The sequence below is a fragment of the Anolis sagrei genome, chromosome 3, assembly GCF_037176765.1.
Source record: "Anolis sagrei isolate rAnoSag1 chromosome 3, rAnoSag1.mat, whole genome shotgun sequence".
NCBI classification, from domain to species: Eukaryota; Metazoa; Chordata; class Lepidosauria; order Squamata; family Dactyloidae; genus Anolis; species Anolis sagrei.
In genome coordinates this window covers 243,577,420-243,603,203 of record NC_090023.1, presented here as the reverse complement: position 1 = coordinate 243,603,203, position 25,784 = coordinate 243,577,420, and the positions used below count along the sequence as shown (strand labels likewise).

At 37.7% G+C, this 25,784-nt stretch overlaps 1 protein-coding gene across 1 annotated transcript; it reads left to right on the top strand.

The window, feature by feature from the left end:
- The first annotated feature begins 12,890 nt into the window (after positions 1 to 12,890).
- On the top strand, positions 12,891 to 18,904 carry STRIT1 (small transmembrane regulator of ion transport 1). The gene is made up of 3 exons (XM_060766773.2): positions 12,891 to 12,973; positions 16,442 to 16,542; positions 17,582 to 18,904. The coding sequence occupies exons 1-2, from the start codon at positions 12,961 to 12,963 to the stop codon at positions 16,534 to 16,536; spliced, it is 108 nt and encodes a 35-aa protein (XP_060622756.1). The 5' UTR covers positions 12,891 to 12,960; the 3' UTR covers positions 16,537 to 16,542; positions 17,582 to 18,904.
- Positions 18,905 to 25,784: the final 6,880 nt, after the last annotated feature.

The window sequence follows — 25,784 nt, the reverse complement described above, 5'->3', positions numbered from 1 at the left end:
CTCTCTCCTAATTCGTTACAGCTCCTATTTGTCTTTCACTATCTTTTAAAGATGTTAATAGAGGTCTCTGCACTCCAAGAAAGTAGATTAGAACAGAAGAGAGGAATATATAACTTTCCATATGATGCTGTGCTGCACCTCCTACCTTGTCTCAATATTGGTCATACAGTCCAAGGGTGATGGGATTTACAAAAATGGAGGCATTTATTTTATAGTATACCCTAGATGCACTCCAAATTGAAGAATTAATCACATATATTCTCTTCTGATGTGATCCTAAAAACATGTTTATTATATAGATTATTATTACATATTCTTTTATCTCTGAACTGAAAGAGACCATCCGCAGTTCCATGGCAAAGAGTATTTTCAGCTTTGGAGATTCAAATTAAACTACTAAATCTTACAGCTACAGTTATTTGAATAATAATCTATATTATCTGTATGAAGAGATTTAGTGAGGTTTAGTGAGGTGATTCATTATTCAAAATTCTTGGAACCAGAAGTATTTGGGCTTTGGGATTTCTGAATACAGTACTGGTATTTGAATGTACACAATGAAATATCTTGGGGATGGGACCCACGTCTAAACATGAAATTCATTTATGCTTCACATACCTTGAAATTATTTTTTACAATATTTTAAAATAATTTTGTGCATGAAACAAAGTTTGTGTACAGCAAACCATCAAAAAGCAAATATGTAATTATCCAAGCCACCAATAGGGACAGTTTTGGATGTTAGAATACTTCAGGTTTCAATTCTTCTGGGGCCTCAGCAATGAGTACGACACACACTTTCCCTCCCTCTCCTCACCCGAGCTCCTCCTCTTTGTCACCAATTGAAGTTCCTCTGCCCCCTCATCCCCTGAATGTGAGAAGGGTAGAAGAACATCAAGAGGAGGAAGAGGAGGAGGAGGAGGAGGAGGAGGCAAGGAGGGGGTGGACTTCAAGATCACACCCTCCTTGCCTCCTCCTACTCAGCAGTTGATGCCCCCCCCCATCCTTTCCTGGCTTGAGGAAACAGGGGGACACCAAGGGGCAGGTGGAGGAGGAGAAGGAGGCAAGGAGGGTACAGAGGAATATCAATTGCTGAAGAGGAGGAGGAGAAGGAGGAGCTCAGTGGGGTGTAGAGAAAGGGGCAGTGCCTTCATTGGATGAGCCCCTGGGATGTCCCGGGCAGTGGTTGCCTGGGACACAGGACATTTTTCCCAGAATAAGGGACTGTCCCTTAAAATCCAGGATGCCTGGCAACCCTGTATATCATGCTTACCTATAAAGATTGGTTGCACCAATCTGTAGTACTGCAGAACAAGAAATGTTTTAATAGAATTGGTTTAATATTGATTGGGTATGTTGCTTTCTAAATAGAAGGTGACATTCAATTCTCAATTCAACAGGTGTTTTTGTCAGCGGCAGTGGCAGCTCTGTGCTCTATACTTTAATAAATTCTTAATGTTTTATTTATTGATGACTGTCTTAGCTTTTCATCTCTTTATAGTGAGAGATCTTAGAATTTAGCTTGCCTGGAAGCCTAGAACTGTTTTTTAATAATCTGAAATGTGTGAAGACATGTTACAGTTGTTCAGCAGAAAGACAACTGTATTGTGTGTACTCTCAAACCATCCCGATTTGGTAGAAATCATCCTAATTGATCCTCTGTTCTCTCACTTCCGTTTAAAATGTCCCAGATTCTCTCTCTTCCTCCCTTTGTCCTCAGCTTATTTCAATAATTTCAAACTGAGTCCAAAGTGCAAAAGTAGTTATTATTTGCCATGCACAAGCTGCAATTAAAGTAATTAATTCAGTGAGGTGGAGAAAAGAGACACCCTTTCCAGTAGATTTAGGTAAAAGAAAACTTCTGCAGTCTCTCCTAGATTGAGTGTTCTTCCTCTTAAATAACCTTTACTATTTGGTCCACACTGTAATGTTGTTTATTGTGGATTGCATTTGTGAAATGTTGAATGGTATAACCTTGTATGTGCTTAGTGAAGATGTATCTTTAATATTACTTAATGTACCCCATGGCTAATTCCTACAGTTTAAATTGATTCTATGGTTGAGATGTGGTATGATCCCATGATGGGAAAATAACTTTTAACAAGGAGAAAAACAGAAATTGTGTGATAGTTAAATCACTTGTTGCATTGTCTGAGTTGTTATTTGCAATACACAACTGTAGTATGCTTGTGGCAGCTGTAGGAACTGATGTATCCCTTTCTAACACTTATATTGTCTAATTTACTATGAATTCGCAATGTCAATTGCCTTGTCTCGAGCTGAAGCCTATTAACAAAAATAAAATAAAAATGAGTATGAACTGGCCATTTGTGAACTGCCTGTTGAGATGATTTATGGACTAATGAAAAAACAAAATTGTTGAGCAGAAGCAAAGTTGTTTGTGTGGTCGAAGGCTTTTGACAGTACAAAGTTGTTGTTGTTTAAAAGGTTTATCAGGAGTTATAAAATAGTAATATTAATGTAATCTGGAATCAATATACATTCGCCTCTTGCTATTTCCACAAGCGCTGTTATGCGTATTGCTTTAATGGATGCATGTCAACCAAAGTCAAATGACCTGGTATCTTGGGCATCATTTTATCTAAAAAAATCAAATTGCCTTTCAGTTCAGTAAAACTGAAATTGTTCCATAAATGAGATTTTGTCACATCTTATTTTGCAGATGTCAGGATAAGTCAATCATCACTACACATGTCAAGCTCAAACTGTAATTGCTTGTCTTTTTAAACAACAAGCACAACCACACACCTTTCAAATAGGCAACCTGTCATAATATGCAATTCAGACCTGATCAAGAAATATGTAACTAGATCCTAGATACATGTACATATTTTTTGTTCATTATAAATTGCAAATGATATTAAAAATATACCTTGATGATGTTTGATGGCAACATTGTATAGCAGCTGAAATATTCATTCTTTGGACAGAAATGGAAAGAAAGCTTGTAAACTTTTGGGAGACTAACTTATCCAAAACAGACATTTAAAATCTATGTGGACATTTTGTTGCCATCCATAGGCACTGTGAGCTTGTCTACATGAATCTCAAACCTTTGTTTTGTCTATAACATCTCCTTTGAAATTGCACTGAGATAATTCAGGGCAGACCAGAATATATTGTCGAAGGCTTTCGTGGCTGGAATCACTGGGTTGTTGTAGGTTTTTTGGGCTATATGGCCATATAGCCCGAAAAACCTATAACAACCCAGATCAGAATTGTTAGTTTTTGGCCTTGGGGAACTTCTTGATTGCTTCTCTGGTCTCCTAACAGACCTTCAAAGACTTGGCTTGCTCTTGGGGGCCAAGGGGCATATTGCAGGTAAGGATTTTGACAGCTCTATATTTTACCAACTGCTGCTAAATAAATCTGTCATACTTTTCAACCACTGGACTGCTTAATGCCTCTGTATTCTAAAAGAATAAGTCTCATTTAGTCCATAACTAATTGGTAGCGTGAAGTCTCCCATCCCTGAACTTTACTCATAAGAAGAAAGCCAACCTGGCAGGACCAGTTATTAGAGACGCGAGTGCAGCCTAGCCAATTTGAATACAAGCCTTTGACATGCTGTACTCCTGAGATATCCAGAATCTGACTCCATTCAGAAAGATCCTTGGCCAGTGTGGTAGGAATGAAATCTGTTTGTCTAAGAGACAGAGATGGATGCATGGACATACCTTTGTGAGCTCTTCAGTTCTTAGCAAGAAGACAGGTCTTGATAGGAAATCAAGGCCAAGAAATATAAAAAAGCTTAGCTTGGAACCTGCTGTGGCTCTTCAAATATCACTAAACTGAGGCTCCCACCATCCCTCATGTGTATTACAGATCAACAACACCTATCATTTACATTTTCTGCATGCTAAGATATTGCCAAAATCAGTTTTTCTGAGGAGAAGCTATTTCTTAATATTGTGGATTTCTACTTCAGACCTCCTGAGTATCTTTTTCAGATTGAGAGTCTACATGGATGTGCATTGGAGATTCTTTCCTTTTGATAGAGGACTTCTTTTCATGAACAGGCCAAATTTGATGTATGTTGGTTTTCAGCCTCTTTCACCTCATGTTCACCAGCTACCATATATAAAATTAAAATGTCATTAAATACATGGAATGTGTCCATTCCTATATGTGTACTGCAAGTGTGAAGAAATCAATGGCAAAGTCCTTTGTTTGCCACACTTCTGAATTTCTGAAAAATCTGTCAAATTGGAAGAAATCTAACAAGTAGAACCAGCTGTCTAAATATTTCTGTCTCTGCTTGAGCACTTTGAACTTTCCAATTACATTTTTAAAAATGAGTACTTGTGATAAATATCAAGTATTCAAATAAAATGCATGTGCAGGTTTAAGAACTGCTGGCTAAGGAGGTTATTTTGGTGATTGAAATATATCATTTCATATAATGTAGCAACTTTCTCATGGACATTCGAAGAAATATAGATTATTATCCGGGACATTTTGTGTTGGTTGTTGTTGTAAATACCTGCAAGTCTTAAAATATTCTAAATAAATAAAATCATATAATCTGAGTGTCGATTTTCAGAGAAAGAAATGGAATGAATGAATGAATATCTTAGATTTGGAAATAGGACTTCAGCAGGGAAAGTGGAGTGACAGCACCACCACCACCCCTCCTGGTGGCTAGAACCAAGCACAGCCTCCAAAATACCTCTATCTATGTACAATTGTCTGTCTTGTCAGTGTATAATGGCATTGAATGTTTGCTGTATATGTGTTCTGTGATCCTCTCTGAGTCCTCTTTGGGGTGAGAAGGGTGGAATCTAAATAATTTAACTAAATAAATGTAGATGACATGCTGTGATTTGTATATGACCGATACCATACTATAATTTGGGGCTGCATTTTTTGGTGTTATGGAATAGGGAGCCAAGATTTGAGGGCTTAGCCCTTCAGATGCTGTAGAATTAGAAAAACAAGATTGAAGATTAATAAATGTATTATAGCTTGAACTTGCATAGACTATCGCCGACTTTGAGTATCGTCTGTAAAACTGAATTCAACGACAAATGTTTTAGTTTTCAACATGACATGTTGTTGCTTTTGGTAACCCGCATATCAAGTGCTGGTAGGAGAATACCAGGAGTTGTATCCCCAAAAAGTAACATTCTCAAGTTCTGGAAATACACATACAGAAATGGTAGTGGCAAGAAAGTTCTGTTGGGTTAGTATCTACTATCAACTCCAGCATGCCAGATGGCAGTCTAGACTAGCTGTTGCAAGCCATTTATATTTGACTTTCATAACTTCCCTAAAACAACTTTTTATTATACCCCTAACCATGCACATTACAGTGCTAGTTTTGCTGATCTTTTATAGCTTTCATCCAAATGAACCTCCTTGTACAAACTGGTGCAGAGAATGTTGACGCTATGTCCTTGCTCAAAACAACAAGGACTGGAAAGGGACCAATCTGCAAAGGTCAACACGTCTTGTTAGGAATACATTGTTCGTGGAAGAAATTATTTCCACTAGATCAGGTGTATGTGATATATAATTAGCAGAAGCACAATGGATGGTATTGGTATGACACCAACTTTCCAGCCATAAGAGTCCCTGCAAAGTGAATTTTGCAATAAATATTCCTGGAGTATAAGGGGAACAGAATCCTATATCTTTCAACAATGCCCCAAATCCAGTTCCCAAAACATCTTTTATCTCCAGTGTCAAATGTAATCTGCTTTATCTTTCTCGGCTGACATATCATAATAACACATCGGGTGACTTTGGTGGTATGCTTAGCACATGAAAGTGGCAGCAAATCCAGAGATGTTTTTGAGACATCCTGAATATATTCCAACTTGTCTATGTGTCATTTTCTCAGAATGATAAATAATTTCAGCTTGAATTGTACACGTTGTGAGAGAATGACTGGCTGATGCCAACAGTATGTGAATGATCAGATCTGTTCAGGGTTGCATGGCTGTGAGCACGTAGCTAGCCGCCAGCTGGTCTGCAATGTCGAATGTGATACTTTCTTTATACTACAGCTTCAGGTTTTCAATAGAACATGCCTTTAGTAGCCACGTATCTAGAAGAATCCAAGAATTATTGGATTCATATAGTCTTGTTCAGAGCTTAGAAAGATAATTATTAAAAATAATTACATCACTTGCTGTTACTTGGAAAATAACTACTGGCAATACATTTGATTGATAAGAGAATCTTGTAAAACTTGTAAAATTCTTGTCATGCCCCTAAAAAGTAAATTTAAAAATTAATGGGGAAATGATATTAATTGTATTAGTAAAGTAACTTCATCCAGCGTATTATGTTTCTCCTGAAATGCAATCATTCTCATTACCAAAAAGTAATGCATTTCATTGTCATAGAAGAAAAAAAAATATTCAAGCAAGCTGGCCAGTCAAACCTCTCTGAAGAAATAATTCCACGAGCATCAGGAGCCACAATTTAAAAAGCCCTTCGATCTGACAGTGACTAATACAGTCAAATGGTTAATCCAGATTTAGTTAAAAGGAAGGAAAATATCGTATATACTCGAATATAAGCCGAGGCACCTAATTTTTTCACAAAAAACTGGGAAAACTTTTTGACTTGAGTATAAGCCAAGGGTGAGAAATGTAGCAGCTATGGGTCAATTCCATGTAGCAGGGCTCAAGTTGCATTGCAGCAGGTGGTCTGTGGTTTGCTCTTCTCCACACTCACATGTTGTGAATTCCCTTTGTAGCCCCATTTCTTAAGGTTGGCTTTGCATCTCATGGTGCCAGAGTGGTCTATTCAGCGCCTTCCAAGTCGCCCATTTTCTGTGTGCCCAGGGGGGGAGTCTCTCATTTTGTATCAGCCATTGATTGAGGCTCTGGGGTTGAGCCTGCCACTTTTGGACTCTCGCTTGTTGAGGTGTTCCAGTGAGTGTCTCTGTAGATCTTAGAAAAAAATGTAATAATAATTCTAATAAATTCTAATAAATGTAGTAGTAGTAGTAGTAGTAATAATAATAATAGTAAAATAAATGTAATAACAACAATAATAAATGCTAATAATAAATGCAATAGTAATAATAGAGTAAAATGAGAAATGCAATAATAACAATAATGATAATGATAATAATGATAATAACAGAGTAAAATAATAAATAACCTTGACTCGAGTATAAGCCGAGGGGAACTTTTTCAGTCTAAAGAAAGGGCTGAAAAATTAGGCTTATACTTGAGTATATACAGTAAATAATGTTCATGAAAGAATGATGTAAGGAGTTATGCCTTTAGTAAAACCATGTCGGCAATGAAGAGAGAAAAAAAGTTCATAGCTTATATTTGGAAATCCTGTCTCATGGACGGAAATAAGAGTAGAGTGGTTCTTCTCCCTTAGTTTATCCTCAATTTCTCTCTCACGCACACTTATAAAAACCAACATTTTCTAAATGAAAACCAGGGAACAAGTGGCCATCAACATCAACGTTGTAGTCAAGCTGGCCAAAGTTATTAATGCAGTAGGACACATAGGTTAGAACATGCTGCAGGTGTTTGCTTTCACCTGAGGCTACTGGGATGGACGAGATTCCACACTTCTCATCTCTTTCTGCTGAGTTAACTGACTACAAACTACTTTTATATTTTTGCAGCAGCTGTAAGTGAAGTTCAAATTCAAAAATGGGAAGAGGAGAGGGACACTGGGATATTTTAGGAGCAGCTGGAAAAGTGGTATGACAGGATTAATTTGGATTAATATCTAAATATTGGGGGCAGTTGTAGTGTTATGTGTGTGCACACACAAAAATTTGAAACACCAGTGGAGTTAAATCCTCATCTATAGCAAAAAGGGTATCTGATAGGGTGCTTGGTCTTTCTTGCCCATTGGAATCAGATGGATGTTTGAGGTCATCTAGCCAAATTTCAATAGTATTTAGGCCTTGACAAGAAAAGGACAGAATTATAGCATAGCAGAGTTGGAAGAGACCACAACAGCCACCCAGTTCTACCCCACAACATGTTTTCGCCATTCCACTTTCTTTACAAATTATTAATTTGCCTTCCAACATACGGGAAAGATATTTCTCTTCCCACTGTCCCCTCCCTCATTTTCTTTTTATTGAAAAAAAATCAATGGGATATCTTTTTGTGAACAAAAAGTTTACAGAACAAAATAAATTACCATTCTTTCCTCTGCAGTCCCAAAATGATAATGGCAGAAGAAAGGAATCAATACTGCCCATTTCAGGTCCTCCTTCCAGCATGATGCGATCATACTGTTTACAAGTGGACAACGGGGATTCCCATCACACGTGAAATTTGCCATTTTTGCCTGTGTCTACCCAGGGAATTGAAAATGAAGTCAATTGCTAATTGAGGTCTAAATCATTGGGAAAAATCACACTTTAGAAATGGCAAAAGACTATAAACTCATGGAATGAGTGTGCATCGTGTGATGGGCTCTGTCAGTAGCTGTTTCTAAAGTATGTAGAAATGTGGAGTTTATTGCACGTGATGAACTCTTAAGTGAGTAAGAGTTTTGTGGGGTTTTATTTTTAGTTCTTTAGTTCTTTTAATCCAGAGTTTGGAAACTCAATGCATATTCTTGTTTGTTCATCAAATCCTGCTAACTCTGCTCTTGTTCAGTCAATTGTAGGAAGTTGCAATTTTACTTGGAAGAGGCTCCTTCTTCCACCACCATTATCTACCTGCCTTTGGTGACCTCCAGGTTTAAAGTTATGGCCCTGGTCAGAAAGCACTTTTCCACTGCATAAGACTGCAAGAAAGGCATAAGCAGCCATAGCTATTCCCCAATCAAATGTAGGATTAAATTTAGGATAACACCAAGGACAAAACAGAAGTGTCATGATGGTAGTTTCTGGATTCTCTTCCCATTGAGTTTTTGTGTGAATTTTGTGAATTACAATAGGTTTTAGTGATAAATAATAGGACCTGATGTGATCATGCTAGATATACCTTTTTATCAGCAAGTGTTTCAAAAGTGGGAGCTAGAAACATGCTTTTATATATTATATTGTTATTGTATATATTGTTTTGTATATTATTTTGTTGTATTATTTTTGGGCTCGGTCTCATGTTAGCTGCCCCGAATCCCCACTGGGGAGATGGTGGTGGGGTATAAATAAAGATGATGATGGTGATGATAATGATGATGATAATGATGATGATGATTTTAACAACCCATTTACATAATGACCTTCCATATTCACCTTTTAGTATCCTTATGTCCCTCTTTTGTAATGAAGATGAATATACTCTGGAGATTTTTTAAAAGGTAGAATGGAAAACGTATGGGACACATATACCTAATATACATTTTCTTATCTGACAAAATTAATTTTGCTTTTCTTGTAGTCAGGTCACTGAAATACCAGCCTCTCATAAATTGATTTTTTGCTTACATATGTTGTGAGACAGCCTGTGTTTAGTCAAGCCTATCTTTACTATGTTGAAGGGTAGAAAAGGATAGCTTAAAAAATGAAATACCAAGATTTAAGATGTTTGTGTCTCTTAACATATGGTGCCAGTGTGATCCATCCTTCTGGTATCAAAGGAAAAAAGATTGTTGCGTTTTACTGAGAGTCCCAGGTCCATCTGGTCTGGGACTCTCATTTCAACAGCAATCATCTGAATGACAGCATCAAAAGTCAGCTCAAATGGTAACCCCATGGAGGGTGAGCTGTTCTGTAAGATACAAAAAGTACAGAGATGAATGGGATCTGCGACTGTTTGTTTTTCCTAATCCTCACATTTCTTTGCCTTATCCAAATGTGATCTTGTGCATTATTTTGAGGGGGGGGGGGTACTTATTAATACTACAGATAACTCTCCACTGGAAAAGATGTGCAAGACTGAACTTAAAAAGCACAATAAACTGGAAGTGCAAATCAATTCTGCTTTCTCTTTCCATTCTTTTTCCAAGGCAAGAGTATTTTCCCTATCACTCTTTCCATTGGTATACATTGATAGTTTCATTGATACCGTTGTTGTTGTTGGTCTTCAAGTTATTTCCAACTTATGACAAACCTACAATGACTCTATGTTGTGACTTCCCAAGGTCACACAGTGGGTCTTCCATGGCTGAACAAGGATTTGAGTCATAGTTTGCATAGTTCAATTTTCAAACCACTATACCAAGGGGACTTGGGCGGCTTACATGAGGCCAAGTCCAACAGTACATTACAACAAAATAAAACCAAAACAACAAAACAAACATCACAATTAAATAAATAAAAACATAAGAATGCAATAAAACCATACAAAATAATACAATGCAGAATCAATCCCAAAGGGCGGGCCACATGTGTGAGATAAAATGGTAAAATTCAGGATGAGATAGAGATGAAAGAGAAATGTTTGTATGGGAAAAGCACATAGGAGACGGAGTAGTGGAGACAGGCATTCAAACAGGTGCGGGGGGGGGGGGGGGCTGTTATTGCAACATGGGGACAAACATTATAGGAGGAGCAACAAAAGGAATTATCTGATCACTCTCCAAAGGCAGTTCCCTTGATGTATGGCAACACTTTTCCTCTGGAACCACTGACTGCAAGGGAACCATTGACCTCATAGGGAAGCTGATGAGGAAACACAAGGATGCTTGCCACAGATGCAGGTGAAACGTTAGGAGAGAATGCCTCTAGAACATGGCCACATAAGCCCGAAAAAACCTACAGCAACCCAGTGATTCCAGCCATGAAAGCCTTCGACAATACAAATAAAACACACTTCAATAGCAAGCCTTCCTGAGTATACATTAAAAACATGCTTAAACAAAAAAGTTTTCATTTGCCAGCAAAAGGAAAGCAGAGAAGGTTATGGACCAGTTATTGGTGGCTTCAGTATATCATATTCCTTCTTCTTAAAAGTCACCATCCAAGCTCTACTTGAGGGAAGTATTACACCAGCAAGATAATTTAGCATCTTACCCTCATGATGCAATCCTTGATGGCTGGATGGATGGATAGACAACTAAATAAATATCCTTTCAGCAATTAACCCAAAGAGAATTCTTCTCACGCCAGTTAACTTGCATACAGAATGAGGAGAGCTTTGTAGGATTTATTGAACAATGTGCACGTGAGATACCTTCCATTATATTGAAACATAAAATCCCTCTTTACATAATTTCATGGTTCAACTAGAATAGGTTTCCTGCTGAAAGCTATGCTATTATTTCCCTCTCACAGCTTATTTCAGCCTAATCATTACACAATGACTTCCCAATATAAGCTATGACACCCTAAAGGAATATTAATTACAAGACCACAGTCATTACCAGGAACTTCATACATGAATTCCAGTACTTGCCCCTGACCATATTAATAAACTAGTTAATCTGCAGTGCTTGCATTTAAGATTATATAGTATTTTTAGTATCCGTAAAAATTAGAGTGCTTCTATGCTGCAGAATTAATACAGTTTGACACCATTTGAATCACTGGCATAACTCAATGCTATGTAATAATGAGAACTGTAGTTTTTACAAGTTTTCATCCTTCTCTGCTAAAGAGAGCTGGTGATTCATCAAACTACAAACTCTAGGATTCCATAGCACTGAGCTAAGCAGTTAAAGTGGTGTCAAACTGTGTTAATTCTACAGTGTAGATGCACTCTTAGACTACACAGAGAGAACCACTTATTTGGTGGCCCCATTCAACTTAACAGGATCCATTTTGAGTAAATGCGTATGAAGCTGCAAAATAAGGTCTAGCTCGGACAAGTATCAGCACTCTCTGTCCAACAGCATATTCACAGTGTTGCCAAGAGCCAGTGCTATCTAGTGGTTTAAGCACCGAGTATTTTTTACTATTTAACTGACCACAGTGTATTACTGTATATACTTCTACATACAGTAGTCTCACTTATCCAATCTTCGCTCATCCAATGTTTGTATTATCCAACACAGTCTGCCTCCTGTCTGGATCCACTGCTGTTTCTCTAAGCAATGTTTTCAATACATTGTGATGTTTTGGTGTTAAATTCATAAACACAGTAATTGCTACATAACGTTACCTTGTTATTGTACTGCTTTTTCTGTTGATTTGTTGTAAAACATGATATTTTGGTCCTTAATTTGTAAAATAATAATGTAATTTGACGTTTAATAGACTTTTCCTTAACCCCTCCTTATTTTCCAACACTTTTGTTTATCCAGCGTTCTGCTGGCCTGTTCATGTTGGAGAAATGAGAATCTACTGTAACTCTAGAAATTTTAGTCCAAAATTCACCCCCTCAAAAATGCAGGGTCAGCTTATTCATTGGACAGTGTAAGTATTATACCTTAACTCTTCATCAAGAAAAGAACCACTCTCTTCTCTAAATAGAGGGTGAAAAGCAAGAGCTTAGTCTATTCCTGGAGAACCTAAAAGAAGCACTAACTTCCTTCCTACATCAACTTTCTCTGCTGCAATGCCTCTTCTGACCCTTTTGAATGGTTGGACAGGAAAATGGCATTGTCAGGGACAATTTGCCACCTGGGGTAGTGCTGGTGCTTTCTCCTTTCTGAGGAATGCCGCTTGACATATCCATAGGTCATATCAAAATTTTGGCCCCAAATCCTACCTTTGGCTTATACACAAGATCAACTTATACTTGTGTATATATGATATTTTTATGTAGCCTTCTTGCGAGGTACAAAGATTTCTCATGCTGTGAACTGAATATTGGTCAATCAAATTGGGACAATTTCCGTTTAGTTTTTTTTACCAAAATGCACAAACTTCCTCATATTTTGTATTTGTATAGAATTTCAGCTTTTAAATATGTTAATGTTTTAAACCAAGAGATTTTCCCATCCCGTTCCTCAACTCCCAAACCTCCCAACCATTGAATGCAGATAATTGGCATTCACGAGAGAAGCAGGTGCACTGCATTCCACATATTGCTCTATTTAAAGCTTCGGAAAGCTCAGAGATACATCCACAGACTCAAATATTAAATCTGTATTGTTTAGACACACAACAGAGGAATGGCACAAACAGGTACGCTGTTAAGACGCCAAATGTTTTAGACATATTATTCATGTGTGTCTATGATTCTCTCTGTCTGTCTGTCTGTCTGTCTGTCTGTCTGTCTGTCTGTCTCTCTCTCTCTCTCTCTCTCTTTGTATATTAACATATAGCCTGGAGATGCTTCTAGCTTTCTGCCTTAAACTTGTGTTTTCTGATTTTTTCTAATTTTATTGTAACCACAACTATTATAAACCTAATACACATGAGGTTTTTAATGTTTTCCCCTTCTTCCTCAAGAATCATTTCTGTAACTTTTAAAACATCCTTTGCAAAATGAAAATCCTTTTCTTCTAAAGTAAATGTCTTTAAAATGAGCAGCCATAGCAAATATGTAAGAAACCAATGTGCATGTGAAGATGATATTTTTGATTAGTAAGCCAGTCCTTCTGTGTTTGATCTGTGTGCGCACGTGTGTGTGCAGGCATGCATGCATGCTTAGTGGGGGAAAAGCAGCTAGTTTCACAAAGAGACTAGTTTTTCCTTACAAATGGTTAAAATCTCAGTAAAATCTCAGGCTTAGTGTTCTAAACCTTACATTTTTTTTTGCATTTATATACCACATTTTTTCTCAAAGAGAGATCCAGGGTGGATTGGAGGACGGCAACAGTAATATTCTTCTGAATAAACCTGCCAATAAAATACTGTGAGAAAGTTGTCCTATCAACAACATAGGGCAGGGTTGCTGTACATGTATCTAATTTGCATATTATGTAATTATTATAATTATGCACATTATATATATTCTAATTAATCAATATATTTTAGCTTTTGTCCAATTTTTACAATAATGACAGTTTAAAGAGAACTACTGTATATACTTGTGTATAAGTTGATCACATGTATAAGTTGAGCCTGGGCTTTGGGATCAAAATTATGGATTTTGACATGACCCATGGACAAGTTGAGGTCATTCTGCATATATATGCAAGTCTTATGAACTTGTTTTACATTATTAATAAGATCTGCAAGTCTTATGAACTTGATTTACATTATTAATAAACTCTGACATTAGAAAAAATATTAAAACTTTTAAATAATAAAAACTGGTTTTATTAGAGAAAAGACAGAATATCATCACAAGAATAAAGCAAAAACTCAACAGGTTGAGGACTGAGGCCTCTTGGGATATCGATTCAGGCAAATTGCTCTGTATTTGTTTGCACACTAATCACTGATATGCATGTATTTCATGATTCCCCTGAAACAATAACTTTCCCAGCCAGCTGCTCATGGAATCATGACTTATGGTGGATATCTTGGTGTCTCAGGCCTTTCATTACTATCCTTCAACTAACTTGGATTTCAATTAAGGAGTGTACTGTACAACCTTGGAATAATTGAATCTGAGAGATGGAAGGAATTACAAGGCCTACCTACACCAACCTTCTGCCACGAAACACTGCTAAGGCACCCTTAAAAGATGGCCATCAAAATATCGGAACTATCAGAACTCTGTGTTGTCGAAGGATCAGAACTATATCTTTTAGCATTATTTAATTAGTCATCTCAGTAGCTGCTCTCAAGTTGAGGAACTATCTTCCATGAGAAGTTTAGTTGCCTTCTCTCGTCTGTCTTCTGTATGTATTTTTTTATTTTTTTATTTAGATACCACCTTTCTCCTGAAGTAAGACCCAAGACAGACAAAATCAGTTGAAACAATATAATTTTTAAAAAGAATTTTAAACAGTATACAATTATTTTAAAGAGATACAAAAGTTAAAACTATAAAAAATTGAACACATACCTCTGTTTCCTTCCTGAGAGTAATTACATATGAAAAGCCTGCTTGAATGTCCACCTGCCAGTGAATGGAAAGCAGGGAGGCTGCCAGCCTAGCCTCCCACAGAAAAAAGTTGCAGAGGGCGGGAGGGCAGGAGCAGCCACTCATGTTCTCACCGGGTGAGTTAGTGATGGTGGCTGAACTGATACAAAACCCTCACCTGTAGATCTTAGAACTCTGGGAAGTTCATATGGGGCAAGTCAACACTGGGTGTTAAATACAGGGCCTGGAGATGGTTAGAGTATACACACCTTGTTGAACCCACTTCAGTGCTTATTTATTACTGCTTTGGCATCCACGTGGTCCAGCCAAGCTGAGACTACATCAGACTCACTGGACCATCACTTTGGCCTCCACTATGCCTCTTCATCTGTTATCTGCAGTCTAACCTCTCATTTCTTTAGCCATCCTGCCCATATCATCAGTTTGCACAAACTGAAATGAATTCATTAGCCTGGGGCACCAGAAACTAAGGTTATATCCACCAAACCTATATCAATTATACCACCCAGGTTGGAGAAGATCAATTTGCTTTTATCTACAAAGTGTCATGAGTGGTCTACATGATGCTTCTGTGACACATAACGAAAAGTCCTTGGCTACTCCAGATAGCTCTGCTGTAGATCATTGTGCAGATGCAAGTGCAGCAAAGAATAATGATTTATTTGATACCACCAGTGCCACAGAATAGGTCTACCAGTGGGTTCTAGTTGGATCAGAGTCACTCTCATGTTTCATCAAACTCACTCCAAGTTTTCTGCCACTGATGCTGAAGTCCCACCATTTCCTCTAATGATCCATGGCGAATTGAGCTCCTTGAGTCATTAGGTGGCTCACTTTTCATATATTACTTCATGAGAGGACATGCTTAGGAGTCTTGTATTTTCTCTATTCCCAAAATCAGTCAAGACAGCAAGCAACCCCCTAACAGCCATCAAGAATCTATTGGATCAATAAACCCCATGGGGCAGACTGTTACAGGTCTGAAAATATTTCCTCAACCTATTCATATAACATCAAAAAGGGCATATAAGCTGGCAAAACATATAGGCTGTAGAACATAGAGCATAAGATCAGTATCGGTGTCTGCTAGTTTTCTGTCTTGGAACAAAGGCTAAGGTTTTAGGCCTATAAAGACGGCTAGATATTCATTTTAAACCATGATTCCCAAACTTTGATCCTTTAGAGGTTTTGGATTTGCTTTTCGGCAGATTTTCAAGCTATTAGAGGTTGAATCTATGGATACAGAATGTGTGGATGTGTAAATTGTTTTGGAAAGAAATATATTATGTGTGGCAAGTTACTTGTAACTAGTTATTTTCAAATTACCCAAGTGAGGGCAGAAAGACTGATAGAGCAGATGGGGAGTGATGACAGGAAAATTCATTTTCTCAGTCAAGTTGAACAACTTGTGGTCTTCCGGTGGTTCCTGGACTTCAGTCCCCATCATCTTCTATGATTAGCTATATGGGTTAAGGCCGATAGGGATTGCAACCTATCAACATCTGGAGGTCTACAAATAGCCTACTCTTTTTTTTCTAAACCATGTATCAATTGATTGTTTTTCTAACAAGAATGTCTCTTTTGAAGACCCTCAGTCTTTGCCTTGATTTAAAAATTCCGCTATGTAAAATACATTCTTTATTTTCTCTCTTCAGTGACAATTCCATATTCTCAGTATCTTGTACCACTTCTTCTTTTGATTGCCTGGATTGTGGGTTGTGTACTGACAGTTTATTTTGTCTTTTCATAAAAGAGGGTAAGTGATTTTCTGTTTTTATTGTTGCTAATTCCTGTCAAGTCAACTTTGATTTATGGTGGTCCTATGAATGAGAAAACTCAAAAACACCCTATCATCAACAGCCTAGGGCTTTAGCTTCCTTGATTTAGTCAATCTACCTGTAATGTGGTTGTTTTCTTTTACTTTTGTCTCCCACTTCACCAAACATGATAATCTTCTCTAGTGAGCTGTGTCATATCATGATATACCTGAAGTAGAATAATAGAATCATAGCATAGTCAAAATACCCCTGACAGATGGCCATCTAAGGTAAAGGTAAAGCTTTCCTTCTGACATTATAGTAAAATTGTTGTCCGCTAAGACTCCAAGATCTTTTTCACATGTACTGTTTTTGAGCCAGGCATCATCTATCTTGTATCTGTTCATTTCATTTTTTTTCTGCTTAAATGTAGTATCCTATATTTCTCCTTGTTGAAATGCATTTTGCTAGTTTTGGCCCATCCCTCTAATCTGTTAAGGTCATTTCAAATTCTGATTCTGTCTTCTGGAGCATCAACTCTCCCTCCCAACTTGGTGTCATATGCAGATTTGATAAGTGGGCATTCTACACTTTAATCCAAGTCATTAATAAAGATGTTGAACAGCACTGGGCCAATGACATTAGTCTTATGACATACCTGTAGTACAATAGTTTGATCATTCTGACTTCTAGAGGAGTCCCCCACCTCTGGAACACCCTTCCAAGGGAAATAAGGCAGGTCCCATCCCTCCCCGCTTTTTGTAAGAGTTTGAAGACCTGGTGGTTTCAACAAATCTTCGAGAGTGATAAGTGCTAGGTCAGCCCAGACACTGTCCGGACAAGATCTTGCCCCCCCCCCCCGCCCTATATATTACCCAGGATTCCATGGTATTGAACTATGACATTTAAAGTGGTGTCAAAATGCATTATTTCTACAGTGTAAATGTACCTTATTCGTATTTGATTTCTCCAAGTTACCAATGTATGCGCACTATAAATGTTATAACTACAGTTTATTTATTTTTTTTGGTTATGCAGGAATGAAGCGTTTTCAGAAAACCCTTGGAACAGAATGAAGATGCCTATTTCTTATTTTGAAAACACACCATGAAAATTATAATCCAAGAACATTACAATGAAGTTGCAATAGATGTACTTTCTCCGTTTAAAAATGACCCAATAACAAGAGCAGTTTTTAGATTTTGAATGAATTTTTCATTGGATGTTTCATGGCAGAAAAAAAAATGTTTGCATGTCTCTTTTTTATTTTGGCATTCAGCCTCTCCCCTCCAAACATTTCTGTGTCTGATCTGTTAAATGACAATGTTAAAATGCCACTTTGGTTAGTATTATAAATTGATTCTTGTATTAGTTTCATTTGTCGAATGAAAGTTAATTTTTCTTACACTATGCTTCTAAGCAATAAGTTTCCTCATTCATATTCATTTTATTACACAAAAATTAGAAATAATGACCTGAATTCCTATAAAAGTCCTCTCAAATAATTGCTTACTACATAATTTTAAAGGTATTTTAATATTATTTATTAGTCTTCAGTGTACAGAGTTATAAAACATGTGGTCCTTTAGGTGCCGCTGTATTACAACTTCTGTCAACTCTAGCCACTGGAGCCATGCAAACTGCCAACAAGTTTAAGTTTTTGTAGGGCTGTGGAGTGTTGTATTCATGCCCTATTTAGTGAACTTTCTATAGGCATCCGGCCCTATGCAATCATCAGCACAGCAAAAACACTTTCTTCAATACTGATTTGAAGCTGCATTAAATGGCCAGTGTAGATGGGACCTTCCTCAGGCCTTTTCAGCACTCCCCACTTCCTCCTCCCTTTTCTTCCAAGCTGTAGAACCAGCATTGATTCATAGATATGTTGACACAGTGAATTTTTAGACCTGAATTTCTCAACTTAATAGTTATGTTAAACTATCAGTAAAATCAAGAACAATTAAAAATAAAGCTACAGTATTAAAGAGAAGAACAATGAGTATAAAAAAATACCAAGTAATAGTCCCTTTGGCTCTGGGAAGTGAGCCATCAATGCAATTGTTTTGTATGCCTTCCAATCATTTCCAAGTTATGGTGATCCTAACTCAAACTTATTACAGGGGCCCTTTCCACACAGCTGTATAAAAATCCCACAATATCTGCTTTGAACTGAGTTATATGGCAGTGTGGACTCAGATAACCCAGTTCAAAGCAGATATTGTGGATTATCTGTTTTTATATTCTAAGTCAGTGGTTCTCAACCTGTAGGTCCCCAGGTGTTTTGGCCCACAACTACCATAAATCCCAGCCAGTTAACCAGCTGTTAGGATTTCTGGGAGTTGAAGGCCAAAACATCTGGGAATCTACAGGTTTAGAACCACTTTTCTAAGTTATATGGTTGTGTGGAAGGGCCCTTGGTTTTCTTGGCAAGATTTGCTCAGGGTCCTTCTACAATGCCATATAATCCAAAATATCAAGGCAGATAATGTAGAAGGAGCCTCAGAGAGGGGTATATATTTTGCTTCCTCTGGGGCGAAGATAGTGTGCCTTGCCCAAGGTCATCTAGTAGGTTTTCATGGTCAACCAGACATTGTTGTCTACCTTTGAGAAATTATCATGAAACGTATATTTTAAAATTCACAGAAACATGATTTAGCTTATGAGAAAAAAAATGCACATATCTAAAATGCATATATACACATATATTTAAAAATGTACTCATTGTACATAGACAGATACTAATCCCTGTTGGGATTAATTTCAAGATGGAAATCATAGAACCACAATGAAGGCATGTTTTGTTCATTTTCACATCTGAATTTTGTTGAGAGAGATTTCAAACTCTTATACTCCATTTTAATACTGTTACAGACACCTGTCTTTTGACCTTTTCCATCCTCATCTGCTTTTTCTAATCTCAAAGTTTTGTTTTGTTTTTTATTTGCATAACAACCAACAAGGTCATGTATTCTGGAGAAGCCACACACTTATTCCCAACCTTATGATGCTATTATTGGTATAAACGGTTTGCTTTGATTTTGTTACTCCCCTAATGTACCAGTATGGCTTCCTACAGTTTATGTGCGTTATGGGGAGCTGACAGTGATGGCAAAATACAACACCATCTGAACTCTGTGAGTGCAGCATTTTTTAAAAAATGAAGCAGAGTGTTTGAGGATTGGGACATCCATAGGGATACCAAGAAGCTTGTTTATAAAGCTATCGTCTTTCCAACTCTGTTGTTCACCTGCGAAACATGGATTGTCTACAAATATCACTTCTGGAAAGACTCCATCAGCAAATCTCTTGAGAAGACAAGTGAACAAATGTCAGCATTCTGGAAGAAGCAAAGACCACCAGCACTGATGTAATGATCCTCCACTATCAGCTTTGCTGGACTGGCCACGTTGTTCAAATACCCAATCACTCTCTCCCAAAGCAGTTACTTTACTCCCAGCTCAAGAGTGGAAAACAGAATATTGGTGGACTATAAAAGAGATTTATATATAGACTTTAAATAAAAATTTCAGCAAATAATGAATGTCATGCAACCAGGTAACAAGCAACGTCTGCTGAAATTTCCTCTTTTCCATAATTATGAAAGGTACACAAAATGTTCACTCTAGCAACCCAACTTTTTCTTTTGCTCTATTAGAAGCTTGTTTAGTATGACCACTTCACTCCAATATTATCAATGCTCTATAATCTGTGATGTCCATCCCAGCATTTCAGACTACATGCCCTTTTATTAATATATTCTATCACACCAGTTTATTTCAATGTAAGTTATGACGTCAGTGAAATCAAATATAAACCAGTTTCAAACCTGCAGCTATATCTATTTTTGAACTGTTTAATAAAATCTGAAAGCAGTTGAGGCTTCATTGCAATTTATATGGCTTTTTGTTCATCTCCTTTATCATATTTGCCACCACATGGTGGGGCTATATGTTTCTGAAATGACTTTTTAAGGCAGCATATTTCATACATAACCTGTAGATGGCATTGCCTTTGCAAGGGTACAGATGCTGTTTTCACAACAACAGTGACAAAATGTTTCATTTCTAAATCTTAATGGAAAGTAGAGGACTTAATTAAAATCTTTGAACATGAATTGGAAGTGTGAATCAAAATATTTTACTGGTGTGAAATAAGTTTGTGTTTCCTAAAGTCCTGCTTACAGTACAGAAAGAGTCACAGAGATTCAGAAAAAAAAAGATGTAACCCAAATCCAAAACAAATGCAAACAATTCCAATGCCATATGTTTTCCAAAGGGAACTCCACACTCTTTAGAACCCCATGTTTTCATAAAGCATGTTGAAGTTTTAAAGACATTCACAATCCTCAATTCCTTCTTCACATTTGGCCCCTTTAAACAAAATGGCTGTCTTTCTGCCATGATTTTGGTAATCCCTCTTTGTATGAACCATACTTTATGGACAGAATCAGAGAATCATAGAAAAATAGAGTTTGAAGAGACCACAGAGGCCATGTAGTCCAACTCCCTGTCATGCAGGAAAATATCAATCAAAGTGCAATCAAAGAGTAGAAAGCTTTTGGGAATGTTATGAACATGAAAATGGATCTGTTGTAAAGGCTATCTGACTTGATAGTTCACTTTTGGGGGATTGGACATTTTAGTCATTTCATATTGGTAAAATTCTTTGTAAATCTTATTTATGCCATTGCAATTCACTAGCAGGATTCTGGATTACTGTCCACTAACAGGCGTTTAAATGACCATACTGATATAGGTGAATAAGAAGATTTTCAAGCAAATTTTTACATTGTTATTAGTTATGTGTACATCCTGCCTGACCTCTGATGTGTGCAAATGACTTTCCCTCACCGTTTATTGCAACCCTATGAAGTATGTTAGAGAGTGTAAATGACCAAGGTCACCTGGTGAATTTCATGGCTGAGTGAGGATTTGGAGTGAAACTTGAGTGATTCAGGTCCAACATGCTAACTAGTAAACAGCATTTGTGTTGGTCTACCATGAGACCAATTGAATTAGTTGAATTATCCAGCACTTGGCAATTGGATAACTTTACCATCTTTCTATTTCAAGGTTATATGAGTATAAAATTTCTTCCCATCCTGTTGAGACAAAGCAAACGAACTTTTCACACTTGCTGAAGCTGACCTGTGCAGCTGGTGAGCAGTTTTGCCCACCTGCTGCTGCTCATCATCATCGTGCATTTGCTACCAAACGCACATGGCATGAGCTATACCTTTCTGCCTTTTAGAATCGGACCTTGGCAGAAATACAGTTTGCAATCCAATAATTCTCTGGTTGAGAGCATTCTGGGAAATGTAGCTTTAAAAATAACACAAGTCCTATTCAGAAGTGTAAATGAAATAAATGGAAGATCAGTGCTTTCCACTTTGACAATTTACAGCTATTGATGCCTACAGTTTTCACAACAAGCCATGTCTTCTGCCGCCCACTCACCTGATTGCTGAGCAAATTTCCAGTCAGTCCTTGTTGTGCCAGCTTCTTTCTCAGAATAAACCACACGTTCACCCATTAATAGCAAAACAATGACTGGTGCCTGCAGTCTGTATTCTCCAGCAGCCTTCACTTGTTCTAATAGTTGCTTATAATTTCTAACCTTGTCTGCCTTGACCTTAGCATTCAGATTTTGATCTGCTTCTGCCCCCTCCCCACTTTCCAAGACTAATGTGGCTGCATAACTCCTGCCATCAGTTACATCCCCCTATCTCTTATGTCCTGTAATCAAAGCATGGGTTATGTTATATTCATCCAGATTCTGCACCATTAGCCATCAAAGGCCACTTCGTTAAGCTATAAGAATAACTTAACAACATAGTTCATCCTCTTTGGAATCAATTTGACTTTTCTTCTACACATGCATTAGTAAACTTAATTTAAAAGATTTTCAGATTTGATCTCATGAAGCTGAACTGGACAGGGAAAGATGTGAGTCCAATGTTTCTTCTGGCTTCCCTGTGCCAATTTGTACAAATGAGCCATACATAATTATTACTCAGGAAATGTCAGTGAGTATATAGTTTACTGTAAAGTTCCTTTAACAAAATGCCAATTCTAAAAACCAGCAAACTCTTATCCACATGGATTAAGGTAAAGGTAGATGTTTCCCCTGACATTAAGTCTAGTTGTGTCCAACTCTGGGGGGGGGGGGGGAGTGCTCATCTCCATTTCTCAACCAAAGAGCTGGCGTTGTCCATATATACCTCAAAGGTCATGTGGCCAGCATGACTGCATGGAGAGCCATTATCTTCCTGCAGAAGTGGTACCAATGCATCTACAATGTCCAAATACAATATTAAATGAATTAGAATCATAGAATCATAGAATCAAAGAGTTGGAAGAGACCTCATGGGCCATCCAGTCCAACCCCCTGCCAAGAAGCAGGAATATTGCTTTCAAATTACCCCTGACAAATGGCCATCCAGCCTCTGCTTAAAAGCTTCCAAAGAAGGAGCCTCCACCACACTCCGGGGCAGAGAGTTCCATTGCTGAACGGCTCTCACAGTCAGGAAGTTCTTCCTAATGTTCAGATGGAATCTCCTCTCTTGTAGTTTGAAGCCATTGTTCCGCGTCCTAGTCTCCAAGGAAGCAGAAAACAAGCTTGCTCCCTCCTCCCTGTGGCTTCCTCTCACATATTTATACATGGCTATCATATCTCCTCTCAGCCTTCTCTTCTTCAGGCTAAACATGCCCAGTTCCCTAAGCCGCTCCTCATAGGGCTTGTTCTCCAGACCCTTGATCATTTTAGTCACCCTCCTCTGGACACATTCCAGCTTGTCAATATCTCTCTTGAATTGTGGTGCCCAGAATTGGACACAATATTCCAGATGTGGTCTAACCAAAGCAGAATAGCATTACTTCCTCAGATCTAGACACTATGCTCCTATTGTTTGATAATTGTGCTATTAAGTAATGATATCTTGGCTGCATGGTAGGGGGTTGGACTAGATGGCCCACGTGATCTCTTCCAATTCCATTAATCTATGATTCTATGATTCTTGGCTCTCAGAACTATTTCTTGCTTTGTGGTTTTGCTAATGAAGTTATTGCCAGAAGATACTTTCAGCTGAAGGACATGGTCATTGCGGGGAATCACCTTGACTGTCTCTTCTCCAGGTATATAGAAGAAAGCTCCAGGGAGGAGACAGAGTGAAATGAAAGTGACTTTATCATGCTGTGAAGTTCAGCTTAAGGACTTGGGTTTAAGTAAACCATGCTGAAGTGGCTGATTTGAAAGTTTGGCACAGGTGATAGGATTAGAACTTCTATTTTTAGATTCTGTCGAATTGCATGGCTTATTTCCAAATATTATTTAAAGCAGAGATGCTTCCCATGTTGATCTTTGCAGATCATATGTCTTTTACTCTTAGCCAAGAGTAACTTTATATGTATGACCATGCTATACAGATGGCTTAATATAGTCCTATGTGATGACGAGTGATGAACCAAGTCACTATGCAGTTTTCTTTTTTGTTCTTTATGATACTGGTAGTTCATCACTTGTCAATAGTAACTGTATAGAAAACTTTTAATGAAGTTTAATGAGGAATCACAGACCTTTAGCTGCTGCATTGAAAATAATGTGGTGCCCTTCCCATCAAACACATGGCACTTTCTCCTCTTCCTCTGTTTGAATTTATCTTCACATTGTGATCCACATTCTACCTAACAGTTATGCAATTGGAGATACAAGTATTGTTGTTGGCCTGAATCCAATTGCTAAGCTTAATTGGAATAGGATTGTCTCTACGCTCATCCAATTACTGTGGGATCAACCACTCCAGAGCTTCTCTGATGCCGCCCAGGAGCCTCCCTTTAGACCTTTGGCCATCCCAATGGCCAGCCATGCCAAGGGCATACTGGGGTAACTGTGTTGCTAGCCATGGTCATCTACCTCACAGGGCATTGTTGACAATGTCACTTTTCCTGATTATATGGTTGTTTCCCTGATGTTACCTCACCAGAAGCAATGTCCCCAACAAGATTTTGAAAGAAAACCCCTTGTGGCAATGATGCAGTGATGGACATGTGGACAGTAGATCTAGCCCAATCCAGCTATTCATGCCTTCAGAACTCCACTACGGAACTTCCTGGAATCTTTTGACTAAATCCTGTCTCACTGTTTGAACCAAATTAACTGTTAGAATCCAGCATAGCAGCTGAGATGTGAGTCCATGTTATTCAGTCCTTTATAGACATGGTCCACATCACATGAATCACTTGCAGAATAATAAGCCAAAATGCATGTGGTAATTGCTACTGTATTTAGATGGTTGTTTGCAAACATCTACTGTTAGTGTAACACTAACAACCATAGAAATGCCACTACTTAAAATAAATCCTAGTATAAAACTGCTCTTCTTAAGTAAATGTTTAATGTAATGTTTGCTCATCATTACTCTTAAAATAAATTTGGAAAATTTATGGATTGAGTCCTCAGTTAATATGGTTTCATTCATTTTTTTAAAAAAAAGAAGTTAAATACTCTAGAGGTGGTATTTTACACCTCTGCATTTCACATATTTATTTAAAAACAAATCTGACTTTGAATGCTTGTTGTGGCATTGAATCATATTATTATGATGAGCTTATATTTTCTGGCTAATTTCCTGCCTCTGAGATTAGTGTAATCACAGGATAGAATGTCTCCAGAACTGGGTTTACTGTGAAGTTCTGTGTGTGTGTGTGTGTGCGCGTGTGTGTGTGTGCATGTGTGTGTTTTGAAAACCAACATTTGTCATGCAAATTTGTCATGCTAGTGCCTAGCTGCGTGCACAAAGACTAGAAAGCAGCAAACAATTTATCATTGTTGAAACAGAAACAAAGGTTATGGTCCTTGGTTTTGATGGAAATACATACATGACAAATGTGGGAATTACAAACAAAAACCAACTGTGAATTTCATACAGCCAACATCCTTTTATTACATCAATAAACAGACATGCTCAGCTCCACAATCTCATTTAGATCTGCAGAAGAATGAATGAAATTAAAATATAATCTCTCTCTTTTTCCATGAATTTTTCTTGGAGATGTTCATTTAATTCTAAAGGTCTGTACAGGCACTCTCCAAGTTATGAACATGATAGGTTATGTAGGTTTGTTCTTAAGCTGAATTTGTATGTAACTCAAAACAGGTACATTTTAAAGTGTAACTCCAGCCCCCCCCCCCCCACACACACTTTTTGGGTAAGACTGTGTTTTGCTGTCTGTGCCCCTGATCA